Source organism: Stenella coeruleoalba (assembly GCF_951394435.1).
Source record: "Stenella coeruleoalba genome assembly, chromosome: 7".
NCBI lineage: Eukaryota > Metazoa > Chordata > Mammalia > Artiodactyla > Delphinidae > Stenella > Stenella coeruleoalba.
In genome coordinates this window covers 100,945,046-100,959,485 of record NC_137153.1, presented here as the reverse complement: position 1 = coordinate 100,959,485, position 14,440 = coordinate 100,945,046, and the positions used below count along the sequence as shown (strand labels likewise).

The 14,440-nt window shown below is 44.9% G+C and overlaps 1 protein-coding gene across 6 annotated transcripts in view; it reads left to right on the top strand.

The window, feature by feature from the left end:
- Positions 1–1,855: 1,855 nt before the first annotated feature.
- The window catches only part of ECPAS (Ecm29 proteasome adaptor and scaffold), a 101,938-nt gene continuing 89,353 nt past the window's right edge, over positions 1,856–14,440 (top strand). The window contains exons 1-2 of one of the 6 annotated variants that reach the window (XM_079925557.1): positions 1,856–2,312; positions 11,873–11,976. In XM_079925557.1, coding sequence (XP_079781683.1) covers positions 11,955–11,976 — 22 coding nt within the window. In that variant the 5' untranslated portion in view covers positions 1,856–2,312; positions 11,873–11,954. Of the gene's footprint in view, positions 2,313–2,383; positions 2,481–2,596; positions 2,962–3,416; positions 3,436–11,872; positions 11,977–14,440 lie in introns of those variants that run through there. The other 5 variants (XM_079925560.1, XM_079925558.1, XM_079925559.1 and 2 more) reach the window with 5 other exon arrangements.

Genomic DNA, 14,440 nt, shown 5'->3' with positions numbered 1-14,440 from the left:
CTGGTCCGCAAAGATCCCACATGCCACGGAGTCACTAAGCCAGTGCGCCACAACTACTGAGCCTGCACTCTAGAGACCACAAGCCACGACTACTGAAGCCCGCGTGCCTAGAGCCCATGCTCCACAACAAGAGAAGCCGCTGCAATCAGAAGCCCATGCACCGCAACGAAAAGTAGCCCCTGTTCGCCGCAAGTAGAGAAAGCCCCCGCGCAGCAACGGAGATGCAACACAGCTAAAAATAAATAAATAAATAAAATAAATTCATTAAAAAAAAAAAGAATGTAGACTCTGGATCCACACTGTCTGGGTTCAAATTCCTGCTTCAGCGCTTACTAGTTTGTGGCACTTTAGTTTTGTTCCTCAATCATTCTGTATCATAAAAATCCCTACTTCATAAGATTGTTGTAAGGATTAAATGAATTCATCCAAGTAAAATACTTTAAATAGTGCCTGGCACAATTAGTGTTAGCTATTATTACTGATATAGAAGGATACTTGTGATATATAGTTTGGTGAAAAGGTAAAGTTACACAGTAATATGTATAGTAGGATTCCATTTTTGTCAAACAAAATCTGCGTGTAAATACCTATATGCGATTTGCACACATGTGGGATTCTGGAATGTCTATATAGGAGGAATTTATGAGTTGCTAACTGGCCTTGTCTGGAAGTTAAAATTTCAAACGAAGTTTTTTTTTTTTAACTTAGATTCTATACTTTTGGCAGGGGTTGGGGGGTGGGTGGTGGTGGTGGGTTGGCTTTAGAAGGATCTGTTGGAAATTACGGGAAGTCAGTTTCCCCATACTAGTCCTTGGTACAGTCACTCTATACATTCATAGAAATGGTCAGGAGAGGTTGTATGCACCAAAGTGTTAACAGGGATTATTTCTAGGGAGTACGATGAGGGGATGGTGAGCAGGAAGGTGGCGGACAACCTTTACTTTATACACTTCAGTATTGTTTGCGGATACTTCATTGTGCATCGATTTTGTGTCACCATCAAACAAAAAGAGCCAAAATGTGCTCACAAGAAGGGACGGGTTAACGTAATACTATGAAGTCATTAATAAAAAGAGTGGTGGTGGTGTAGAGTTTTTTGAGTTAACGTGGAAGAATGTCTATGGAGGAAAAACACTGATACAGAACTTTATCATGAGTCTGAACCCCCTCCCCACTTCGTTATTTTGGGGGCCATATACACATGTGCACAGAAACAAGACCTTGGAGGGTGCATGCTCAACTGTACCTGTTAACTATAGTTTTCTTAGGGGAGTGGGATGCTGGGAGGGGAAGCAAGGCCTTTCACTTTCATTTTTAAATTCTGAACCATATGCAATTTTTACAAAGATCATGTATAATCGCTATAATAAAAGCAATAAAGGACATAAATGTCTTTAATGTTGTGTTAAGTACCTTGTACTTGCCCAAGTTACATCTGGAATGACATATATTCATTTTGCAAGACATTAACTAGGGCTTTACAGATTTCTTTTAGGGATAAAGGCAATTTCAATTCAGTTAGGATCTTGATTTCTTCCTCTTATACCAAAAAAAAAAAAAGTGTATCTGACCTTGTACCTAATTTATGACAGTACTGTCACTTAAAGTACAGCAATTATGCAACCCCTTAATTTGAATTCCAGATTGCAAGTGTTTTTCACTAAGTGAACTCACGGACAAACTGAAGGCATAAAGTTAAAATCGCTATATTCAAAATAAATCACTCGGGTTACCGAAAAGAACGTAGGGATTAGAACTAAAATCTAAGAAAACAACCCCTATAAGCATATATACTTGAAATTCAACTTTAAAAATCTTGTCTTATTGAACTTTAGTGCGGCTTAGTGATCTTCCCTCACTCGGTAGTCCTAGTTCTAGTTTCGAAGAGCATCAGAAACCTACACTTTATCACCATCTTTAAGTAAAAAAAGGCGCCCTGGGCACCCGGGCTCGCCCGGGACTGAGTCAGCGGCGGGGCCGAGAAGTTCAGCGGGAGGCGCAGGGCGGGGCTTCCTCCCGCCGACTCCGAACCCGGCTCAACTTTTCCGAGTCCACGTCTCTTCCTTCGGACAGGCGTGTTTCTCCAGGTCGGGACCAGCCGACGTGACAACCACAGACCTTTACAGAAAGAGCTCCCGTCCCGCCTCGAGGACCTCCCCCGGCCGGGGCAGCCCGGGCCAGCTCGACCAAGCCCCTCACGGACTGCGGCGCGCGGCTACCCGAGGCCGAGCCCGCCTCTCGCCTCGCTTCTGGGCGCCCGCGTCGCGGCGCTGAGCGCAGCATCCCCGGCATGGAGACCGGCTCGGACTCAGGTCAGAGGCCTGCGCGTCCGTTCTGCGCCGGGGCCGCCGGAGGCTGCGCGGGCAAGGAGAGGCGGCGAGGAGCGGCTAGGCCGGGCCGCCGGTGAAGGCCGCCGCGTGCCGGGTCCGCGCAGGGAGCGCTCGCGGGCCGGCTCCCGCGCGCGGGGCGGGCGGCGGCAGGTGGGCAGGACGAGCCGCGAGCGAGCGAGCGAGGGCGGGCGGGCGCGCGAGGGGCCCGGCGGGGGGGCCGCTGGGAGGATGGCTCAGCTCTTTCTAAATATAAAACCGGCGTGAGTTGGGCGAGCGCGGCGCTGAGCCGCAGAGCCGCCGCGCGGGCCGGGCGTACCGGGCCTCGGCCGACGGACAGCGGCGGCTCCGCAGAGGCGCCGGACTGCGGGAGCGCCCGAGTCGCGAGCTCGCGGGGGACGGCGAGAACTACGCGTGCAGCGAGGAGGACGCAGGCGGCGACGGCGACGGCGGGCGGGCCTCGTGGGCGCAGCTCAGCCCGCGCCGAACTACCAAAGGCGGCTGCCGGCCTCTGCTGCACCGAGAGCGGCGAGCCCCCAGTGCCGCCCGTCCGTGCCCTCCCCCTCCGGCCCCTCCCTCCCTCCCCGGCGCAACATGGCTGCGGCCGCCGCCTCCGCCTCCCAGGACGAGCTGAGTAAGTGCCACGGCGAGCCTGCGGCAGCGAGCCGGAGCCGGCGCAGCGCCGGGCCGGGGGCGGCGGCCGGGGCCGGGCGGGAGGGCCGGGGAGCAGGGCCTGGCTGGCGGGCGGGCGGCGGCCGCGGCGTGCGGGGGGCTAGGGCGCTCGGGCCTGGCGGGCGGGGCGCCGGCCGCCGCCGGCATTTGTAGGCCTCAGGTTTGCACCGTCACGTTGCGAAATTGAAACCGGAGCCCCGGGCGGAGCCACCTCTGTGTGCGATCCGCCCCGGCCCGGGGGTGGGGGGAGCCTAGCCCCCTGCCCGTAGGAGCTGGGCTGGCTGGGCGGCCGGAGCCCCATGGGGGCGGGCTGTGTCTGCCGTCCCGTCAGACCCCTCCGTGGACCCCGGGCCCAACTGTTGGGCGAGTTCTAGAAGTGGAGCTTTCGGGGAGGAGGAGAAGGTGCCGTGTTGTGACACCAGAAATCAGCGGAAAGGTCAGGAACAGGCGGTGACCCTCAGGTGGAGCAGGAAGGACGGGTGGGCAGGGAGCGTCGCGGCGCTAGCCGCAGGGGAAACCTCGGGGTGACGGCGCTTTCAGAAATGAGAGCCAGTGCACACTTGACCTTAAACGTTGCAGTTTTCCGGGGGACGGCGATCCACGCTCGGGGAGAGCGTTGGTCACCCTGAATCGCAGACCACCTCGCCCGCCGCCCGGGTTCGCCTCGGTGCTTTGTGGGAAGTGTAGTCCCCGGGCGCCGCAGGCCCACGCTGGGGTCATAAAAATTGAATTTTCCTAAGACATGCAAGACAATTTCTGATTGCCTTTGGGGTGGTTAGGTGAAAAGCTTTAGGCTGAGGTGTTTCCTCAACGCTGCCCTTCAGTTTATGAAGAACAAGAAAGGTGTTATTTAGGGGTGAGGTGGGTTTTAAATGGAATGAAGCCTGGGTGAGGTGTCTCAAGCCTTGTGAAGTTTCTGTTGTTACAGCCCCCTCTGAATTTTCATAGGGAAGTAGCTATACGCACAATAATTTCTGTTTCTTTGGTGCTGGCAGTTTAAAGATACTTTTATATACATGATCTCACTTTTGTCCTCCTAACAGCCTAGTAATGCAGGTAGGTAGTAATTATCCGTGTTTTAAAGAGGAGGCAGGCTTAGAGAGATAAGTTCCTTGCTGCTTTGACACAAAACTGGTGTAGCAGCAGTGGTGTTTGCTCATTTTGAGGCTGAAATAAAGAATTGGTGTCACCCTGGGCACGATGGAGAGTCTTGAGTAGACAAGGTCTCATGCGGTGGTTAGAGATAGACAGGGCCTGATAGCCACAGAGTTGATTGCTTGTGTGTCAGTTCCAAGCTGGAGCACCACCAGGCCTTTTGGGGAGATCAGCTCCCTGATCTTTTTTCTTCCATTTTTTGTTATGTGGTAAAATACACATAACATAAAATGTACCATCATAACCATTTCTAACTGTACAGGCCAGTGGTCTTAAGGACATTCATATTGTTGTGCAACCATCACCACCGTATATCTTCAGAACTCTTTTCATTTTGCAAAACAGAAACTCTATGCCCACTAAACCCTTCCTTTCCCCCCTCCTCCCAGCCCCTGGCAGCTACTGTTCTACTTTCTGTCTCTATGATTTTTTTAAAAAATAAATTTATTTATTAATTTTTGGCTGCGTTGGGTTTTTGTTGCTGTGCGTGGGCTTTCTCTAGTTGCGGCGAGCGGGGCTACTGTTTGTTGCAGTGTGCGGGCTTCTCATTGCGGTGGCTTCTATTGTAGTGGAGCACTGGCTCTAGACGCACGGGCTTCAGTAGTTGTGGCACACGGGCTCTACAGCGCAGGCTCAGTGGTTGTGGCACACGGGCTCAGTAGTTGTGGCACATAGGCTCAGTAGCTCCACAGCATGTGGGATTTTCCTGGACAGGGATCGAACCCATGTCCCCTGCATTGGCAGGCGGATTCTTAACCACTGTGCCACCAGGGAACTCTCTGTCTCTATGATTTTGATATCTCTAGGTATCTCATGTAAGTGGACTCATACAGGATTTGTCTTTTTGTGGCTGGCTTATTTCACTTGGCATAATGTCCTCAGGGTTCATCGGTGTTGTACCATGTGACAGGATTTTCTTTTTTAAGGCTGAGTAGTATTCTGTTGTATGCATATGTCATATTTTCTCATCCATCTGTCGAGGGACACTTGGGTTGCTTGTATGTTTTTAGCTATTGTGAATAATGCTGCTATGAATATGGATGTACACGTCTCTCTTTGAGACTGTGCTTCCAGTTCTTTTGGATATATACCCAGAAGTGGGATTGTTGGATTATATGGTAATTCTATTTTTAATTTTTTGAGGAACTGCCATACTGTTTTCCACCGTGACTATACCATTTTATGTTCCCACCAGTGGTAACAAGGGCTCCAGTTTTTCTAGGACCTCGCCAACACTTGTTATTTTCTCTTTTTTTTTTTTGCGGTACGTGGGCCTCTCACTGTTGTGGCCCCTCCTGTTGCGGAGCGCAGGCTCAGCGGCCATGGCTCACGGGACCAGCTGCTCCGCGGCATGTGGGATCCTCCCGGACCGGGGCGCGAACCCGTGTCCCCTGCATCCACAGGCGGACTCTCAACCACTGCGCCACCAGGGAAGCCCTATTTTCTATATTTTTGATAGTAGCTATCCCAGTGGGTGTGAGGTGGTCTGACGTTTTAAGTTGTTCCACAGCAAGATATCTGAGTTCATGTTGTAGCACTAAACACATTAAAATATAAATTACTAGTTGGAATGGGGAACAAAACTAGAGGAAGAATTGGATATCATTCTTAAGTGGCTGATGTATTTGTATATATGCATTGTGCTCCTGTACATCAGGTACCTGTTAAAACGTTTTCAGTTCTTCTGGTTGAGGAATTTACTGGCTTTAGCAGCTACTGGAAAAGTTAGGAAGAAATAATTCCAGTGCTTGCTTTTTCATTGTTTTGTTTGGTCAAGTCACCAGTCTTTGGCCACAGATGTCTGTTAACTTGGTTTCTGCATTTCTTCAGGGGAGATTAAATACTTGGCAGTTGGTACCTTGGAATAATTTAACTTGAAATCACACTCATATATACCGAACATGTATATAAGGAACTTCAAATAAGCCATTTTCAGTTTCAGAAAGGTTATAGTAAGAGGAGAGATGGCTGGTAACAAGGTGCTTTTTAGAATTCTGCTATAAGAGAAAGGAGCTAAGTATCTGAATATTAGCTGGCTATTATTTGTGACTAATAGATGATAAAAAGGCAAACTACTAGATGCCAGCATTGTTTCTCCCCCTAATATTTTATCATAAAACTCTTCAAAAATACGGAAAAATTGAAAGTGAGCATTCATATACCCACTACCTAGATTCTACATGTGATATTTTACTACTAGCTTTATCACATATGTGTCCATTTTCAAGCCACATTTAAAAATGTTATTTTATTTTAGTTATTATTTAAAAACAATTGTGGTAAGATACACATATATAACATAAAATTTATCATTGTAACCATTTTTAAGTGTACAGTTCAGTGGCATTAAGTACTCAATCCATCTTATTTTGATGCATTTCAGAGTGAATTGGAGACATCAGTACCCTTCCCCCTAAATATTTCAGCACTAGCATTTTTTTTAGCACTAGCATTGTTTTAAATGCTTTGTATATATTCTTTTATTTAAAGATTTTTTAATATTTATTTTATTATTTAGTTTTGGCTGTGTTGGGTCTTCGTTGCTGCATGCGGGCTTTCTGTAGTTGTGGTGAGCAGGGGCTACTCTTTGTTGCGGTATGTGGGCTTCTGACTGTGGTGGCTTCTCTTGTTGCAGAGCACGGGCTCTAGGTGTGTGGGCTTCAGTAGTTGTGGCACGCAGGCTCAGTAGTTGTGGCTCGCAGGCTCAGTAGTTGTGGCTTGCAGGCTGTAGAGTGCAGGCTCAGTAGTGTGGTGCACGGGCTTAGTTGCTCCGCGGCTTGTGGGATCTTCCCGGACCAGGGCTCGAACCCGTGTCCCCTGCATTGGCAGGCGGATTCTTAACCACTGCACCACCAGGGAAGCCCCTGTATTCTTTTATTCATTAAAATAATCCTAAGAGGTAGGTAAAGTTCTTATTGCTGTTTTATGGAGTGGAAAACAGACATTTTAGGTTCCCAAGGTCCCTCAGCTAGTAAGTGGTGGAGTTGGAACTGGATTCCAGGTGGCTCACAGGCACTCATGACCAGTCTTTAGACTGGGTTACCTCCATGTACCATAGAGTGTTCATGCTGATGAAGAGATCAAATCAGATGCATTGCTAAATTCTCAGCTACTTGTTACTTTAATCCAATTATTTGACTGCTGTTTAACACTGCTGTGGTGTACAAAAGAAGCATGAAAACTCTACTGATGGAATTATAATACTACTGAGAAGAAAGAGGAAGAATACTTGTAAACAGATATGTAAGGACCAAAGTGTATGATTTGTTATAGTTAGTAATGCTAGAGTAATACTATCATTTTTGATTCCCAGGTCTGTTATTTTGAGATGTATAACTCGTAACACTGCCTTTCTCTAGATTTTAAATCAATGCATTTTACCTTTGCATTTGAAGTCATATACATGTCATAAATTTAAATGAAATCTGTAGCTGCTTTCAGTTGTATCTGATACTACACTCTGTAGGAGCTCCTGAGAAGCAGAATTGACAGGTTTGTCTTTTAATTATCTCTTTTCTTTCTTTTTCTTCTTCTCTTTTTTTGTTTTCGAGTAGTATCATGGAGTAGTATCATGTATGAAAGTTGTCAAAAGGTAAGCAGGATAATCTTGGGTTGGGGTTTGTTATCCTTTCAAAGATATCCTGTAATTGTCACTTTGAGTCAGGTGATTGTAATAGAATAATGGTAAAGCTAATGTTTTTGAGAGCTTACCATTGTGTTCTACACTTTGTACGAATTAATTGATTGAATCCTTACAACAACCCTGTGACTTTGGTACTATTGTTGTCTGGTGTTGCTTCCCTCATGTTACAGAGTTAGGGCTTGAACTCAGATTTTTTGATTCCAAAGTTTATGTTAATTCTGTGCTGCTACTGTACTAGTGTCTCTGAAAGGGAAAATATAGTTTATAAGAAGATCAACATGGCTTTTTTCCCCATGTCTTGATAGCCTGCAGAAGAAACGTGCTATAGTGTATAAAATGTGGCAATATTCTGGTTCATCCAATAGGACATATTAGATTTGGGGGTAAGATGCCAAAATAGAGAACAATTAGTTCTGACTGTTAAAGGCAGTTCTGAAATCTAGTTTGTAAATTACTTAAGGTCATAGTCTGTAGTTTTCTTTCTTTATATTTAGGGTAATATAACTGTTTGGAATGGAATGAAATTCAATGCAAGGCATGTGGGCTAGTTTTTCTTCTAATATTATCCTCTGCCAGTTCATGGAAAAGTTGACATTGTAGTTATATTTCAGCAATGGGTAGGGAGATTTCTGACAGAGGGAAGGAAGCATTTGAGACTTTTCACCTGGTCAGCTGTTCATTGGTTTCATGTTCTGGGCTTTATAATTCTAAGGCATCCTTAGAATCTGATCTTCATTGGGATAAAGACAGCTCATGAAGGAGCGACAGCCTATAATCTTAAAGCACATTGATGCTATTCAACTTGACCATTCAACATAGCCACTTCAGTTGCAAAGTTGGCCAGGTAATCAAAATGTCAGGTGTCTTCTGAGAGAGTCTCTGCCGGTGACAGGCATCCTAGTGGCTCTTTTAGAGATGAGATGGGGAAGCTATGTGTGTAGCTGTGTAGGTGAACGTGATTCTGTGAGCATACTGAAACAGCCCCAGAGAGATGGCTGCTTTAGTGACAGCCAAATATGCAGCTGAGCTGAGCTATGTAGAAAGGCAACATCAAGGCTGTATTATTTTAATTTTGGGTACTTAGCCAGATCGGAAGGTTAAAATGGAAAATAGTGATGATATTTCTGTTTTTTTATAATTTCTAGTTTTCCACTTCTACCCCATCTTGTTTTGAATTATGCCTTCAGTAAATTGTAATATTTAATAAAGGCCAGTGTTGGTGAGAATAGTTGGCACTGGGACGTTCGACCTTGTTGAGAAGATAGATGTTAAAATTGTAGGCACTGCCAGTGTGCTCAAAGGGTCTGATCTAAGTTGTTGGTCTCTGTTTTCAAGCCTGGCCGGTCTCTGCCTTGGGCTTGCCATCTTATATGACTTGTTTTCCCCACACATTTTCCAATTCAATAAGCAGTCTTTAAAAATGGAGTTACTGGGCTTCCCTGGTGGCGCAGTGGTTGAGAGTCCGCCTGCCGATGCAGGGGACGTGGGTTCGTGCCCCGGTCTGGGAAGATCCCACATGCCGCGGAGTGGCTAGGCCCGTGAGCCATGGCTGCTGAGCCTGCGCGTCCGGAGCCTGTACTCCGCAACGGGAGAGGCCACAACAGTGAGAGGCCCGCGTGCCGCAGAGAAAGGGAAAAAAAAAAAAAAAAATGGAGTTACTAACTTATGGTCCTGGCCTCACAGGGCTTATAATTCAGTATAGAGGCAGATTTATATATAAATATAAATAGCTAATAGGAAGTATGATATGAAAAATGCCTAACACAGTTCTTTAGAAATGTCAAGGAGTGAGGATAGTATTCCAGGCTAAGGGAACAATAGCTTGAGCTCTGTCATAGAGTTTGAAAACTATTGTGCATTTTCAGGGAAGGTTGGAATGAGTCTGATATGCTAGAATGGGGGTACTATGGCTGCATGAAGTACTAGGAAAGGAGTTAAAATTTGGAGTCTGAGACTTGGCCTTTTCTGCCTTTTACAATTTGGGATCTTGAGCAGATTATTTTACCTCACTAAGTTTAAGTTTCTCATAAAATTGGGATAATTAGAAATACTCATAGTGTTGTTAGGCTTAATGTACATGTTAATGCACTGTGTAAACAATTAAATTCTGTATAGATTATTATTTTTAGTGGAGGGGGTGGTAGGAGAGAAAGCTAAGGATAAGGTTGGGACCAGCTTGTCTAGGAATGCCAACACAACTGTTTTTATTTATTTTTTTGGCTGCGTTGGGTCTTTGTTGCTGTGCGCAGGCTTTCTCTAGTTGTGGCAAGCGGGGGTTACTCTTCGTTGTAGTGCGTGGGCTTCTCATTGCGGTGGCTTCTCTTGTTGCAGAGAATGGGCTCTAGGCATGTGGGCTTCAGTAGTTGTGGCACGCGGGCTCAGTAGTTGTGGCTCGTGGGCTCTAGAGTGCAGGCTCAGTAGTTGTGGTGCACCAGCTTAGTTGTTCCGCAGCATGTGGAATCTTCCTGGGCCAGGGCTCAAACTCGTGTCCCCTGCATTGGCAGGTGGATTCTTAACCACTGTGCCACCAGGGAAGCCCCACACAACTAGTTTGAACTTTGTTCTGTAGACAGTAGAGGACCATCAAAGGCTTTCAAGCGGGGGAGTAACCTGAGTAGACGCTTTTTATAAGGATAACAGGTGGCAGTGATATAACATTGATTGCAGGGGTCCAGAGACCAAGAGCAGCAAGACTAAAAGGAAGATATTACAGTAGCCAAGTTAGAAGAAACCTAGGGTCTGAACTGGGATAGTGGAAGTGGATTTGACAGGTAATATAATCTAGAATCCCTAAAATATGCAGAAACTATTGGCTGAGTAGTGGAGAGTTATTCAACAGAAGGAGGAGTTAGAGAGGATTCCCAGAATCTGCCTAGAGATTAAGGGGGTCGAGAGTACAGCCTCTAGACAGATTGGGGGAGGTAAGAGTAGAGAGAAGAGAAAGCAGGTTTTGTTCAAGAAATAAATCATTTGTTGAATGAATGGGTTGAATTATTGAGGCATCCATGTTGAGTTGTTTAGGGAAACAGTTTTGAATAGTGACTAAAACCTCTGGTGTTGAAGTCAGAACTGATTTTGAATCTTGACTCTGCCACCTTTTAGTTTTAATGTTAAGGGATCTAACTTTTAAGCCTTGGATTTCTCATCTGTAAAATGGGATAACAAAACTATTTTACGGGGTTGCTATAAGAATAGGAAGAGATAATGCATGTTAAGAACTTGGTATAGTGTTGGGCACATGGATTACAGGTGTGTGGGAGCTTTGGTTCTGAAACTTGGGCGAGTGTGGGGTGATGTGGACAGATTGTCCAGAGGACAGCTGTCTGGGGGCTATGAATGTATAGGGATGAGAAGAAGACAGAAAAGAACCAGGGAAGGGGATCAGAAGTGCCTAGAGAGGGCAAAGGTTTCCCAGGGTTATGACTATCAAATGTTTGCATTCTCAGTTGTTATAATGTGTTAATCAAGTGTGCCCATCCACTAATACTCTTCTTATAAAATTATTATGTAAATCAGACACTTTGTTCTAATTTTAATGTAAGGTTTTGTATGTTTATGATATATATGTACACACACACAATGTATGTTGTATTGGAGTTTTTTAGCCTTCAGTGAATAACTGTTAGTATATATGTATTTTAAGTATTAACATATTTGTTCTACACACTCAATTTCTTTAAATTGAGTATTGTTAATTTACAATGTTGCATTAGTTTCTGGTGTACATCAAAGTGATTCAATTATACACACACACACACACACACACACACACATATATTCTTTTTCATATTATTTTCCATTATGGTTTATTATAGGATACTGAGTATAGTCCCTGTGCTGTACAGTAGGACCTTGTTTCTACACACCAGATTTTATTTATGGACATATTCCTTACTATTTCTCCAATTTGGTAATCACTATGATTTGCCCCCCTCATTCTGAATTTGCAAAACAGGGCATCAAATTAGGAGCTCTTAGCATGGAAATGAAAAGTGTTTATTTTGTTTTTTTAAATGGTAGCTATGAGTATAAATCTTTTAATTGTTTTTCTTTCCCCTGGTGTTCCAAATAATAGATTCTTTATACAATTGCATATGTACGAGTGGATGAACACACCATTGGTGATCCAGAGGATTTTTGTCAAGACTGGATAAACCATGTATCACATTGATTGTAGAGGTTAGTAGATTTAGTTCCTTAGGATGTGTGCATTTTTTGTAGTAACATTTAAAAATGCATAGGTTATCAAGTAGCAATTTCCCCCCAAGATCTTCATGGGTTTTTCTCCTTTTTTAGCTATCCTCAGAGAATCAGTGAAGTTCATTTTAGCTTATATATGCTTGAAGCTTCTATTCTCTGTCATCACATAAACATTAATTAAAAAAATTAGCAAGCAAAAGATAAAACTTGAAGATGTTCTTTAGCAGTGTGTGCAAGGAAAAGGCTGTGGGTGTTAGTTTACAAGTAGTATTGTCTGCCATGACCATGAAGTATGATGTTATGTGCTCCAGGAATGTCATCATGATTTAATTGTTTTATTTGTGAAAAGAGGTAAGGAGAAAGGCAGCATCATGGTATTTGGATATTCCTGATTCTGCCATTTTGACATGCGCTGTGATGGAAAAGCCACTTAATTCTACTTTGTTCTGAGGCTGAACAAGAATATGGTGTCAGGGGCTTCCCTGGTGGCGCAGTGGTTGAGAGTCCGCCTGCCGATGCAGGGGACACGGGTTCGTGCCCCGGTCCGGGAAGATCCCACATGCCGCGGATCGGCTGGGCCCGTGAGCCATGGCCGCTGAGCCTGCGCGTCGGGAGCCTGTGCTCCGCAACGGGAGAGGCCACAACAGTGAGAGGCCTGCGTACCGCAAAAAAAAAAAAAAAAAAAAAAAAAAAAGAATATGGTGTCAGTTTCACTCTTGGATGATATTGGATGGTCCTTTGGTTGAAATTCTGTAAATTCAGATTGTAATTCTCTGATATCATGAGCTCAATATCCAGGGAGTACCTGAGATTTTGTAGCTTCAATCCAAAGGTGCATTTTGTTGCCGTCTTTCAGTTTAACTGCTGGATTCCCCTTCTCCCAGTGCATTCTATTGTTTTTTGGTGTGTATGTTGCTGCCAATAGTGTATGATGCCTTAATTCATTAGGTGGAATTTTGAGTGATGGAATGAATGGAATATTTTATAAACCAAAGTTCAACTTTAGAATAAACTTTGGCTTAGTTTTACTATTTCACATATCTTCATTCCATTATAGAGGAATGGAAAATTGGAAGGTTGGAGAAAGTGTTTAGAAGAGAAGTGACATTATTTACACCTAGATTCTTTTTTAGAGCTTTTGGACCTGTATAGATGTGTTAATTGCGATATACCGAAGGCAAGCAGGTCAAACCACAAATGCTGGGATTTAAATAGTGACTTAAAAAACATTCTAGAGTTTACACATCCAGATAAGCATTGTTCTAGGTAATTAGCCGCTTTGGGTGGATCTTAGCTGTCATACATTTGACTTGTATGCAGTCTGAACCCTTGCATAGAATGTATCATCTCCTTTAAGCTGACTTTCATAAGCTGAACTAATCTTTCTTCTCATCAGTTTACTAACACTGATTTCTAATTGGGCTTCTGCCAGCTGCTGTATCTGGGGGAAAGGGCCTCCTTGGGAGTTGGAAGTGTTTGTGGACCTCAGTGCATCTGGAGTCTGGCACTTGTTCATTAAATGTAGGGTACAGATGACCGCTGCTGTTTCCTCACTTGACCCAGCCATGCCAGGGTAACGCTGTGATGTCTTCCATCCCTCCCCCTTTGTGTGTGGTGTTGTGGGGGTTGAGGAGTGATGGGCAGGGGCTGTGTGTGAACAGGGAGGCATCGCCTTACTTTGGGCTATACTGGGTTGGTATGGGGCTTAAAGTAGCCTGACATCATATGCAAATGGCTAGGACTTCTGAAGTGGCAGAAGAACGGCTTCTTTCCCTTCCCTGGAAACAGTCTAGTCACTAGTGCATCCTGATGCAGGGGTTTCCACATTGGGGTATCTGCTTGGGCCCTGGGGGTAAGACTGGTGGGCTAGGGAACAGAAAGATGGCTTGTCGGATTGCCTTAGTTCTGGGGGAAAGGAGTATCAGCAGGGACTTTGTCAGCAGGAACCTCCTGCTCAGGACCTCATTGCCTGCAGAGGTTCTTATCTACTGACGCCTTGGTTCTTGGACTGCCCTGGGTGGAGGGAGGCAACTCCTGCAGGAACCATGATGGATTATCTCTTTCTGGGAATGAATCCTCCCCCAACCCCTGACTTAACTATATTTGTGTTTACTGCTGGACTTTTCAACATTTTCCTTTCAATACATTGGTGTTTAATGAGTTCTTTTTAAAAAAAGTGGGGAATGGGGGCAAGCCTGTATTTAAAAACACAGAAGTAGACATCACAGTTCTAAGCATTAATTCCTAAAGAAGTATCCTACTGGCCTCATTTAGATTTTGCCAAGTATTAGAGTGGCATATAGTGAATTGAAATGGTATATAGGAACCAATAGATGATGTGGACTTTAACTACCAGTTAGTATTTGGTTAGATTTTTTAAAAATTAATCAGTTTATTTTTGGCTGCGTTGGGTCTTCGTTGCTGCACGCGAGCTTTCTTTAGT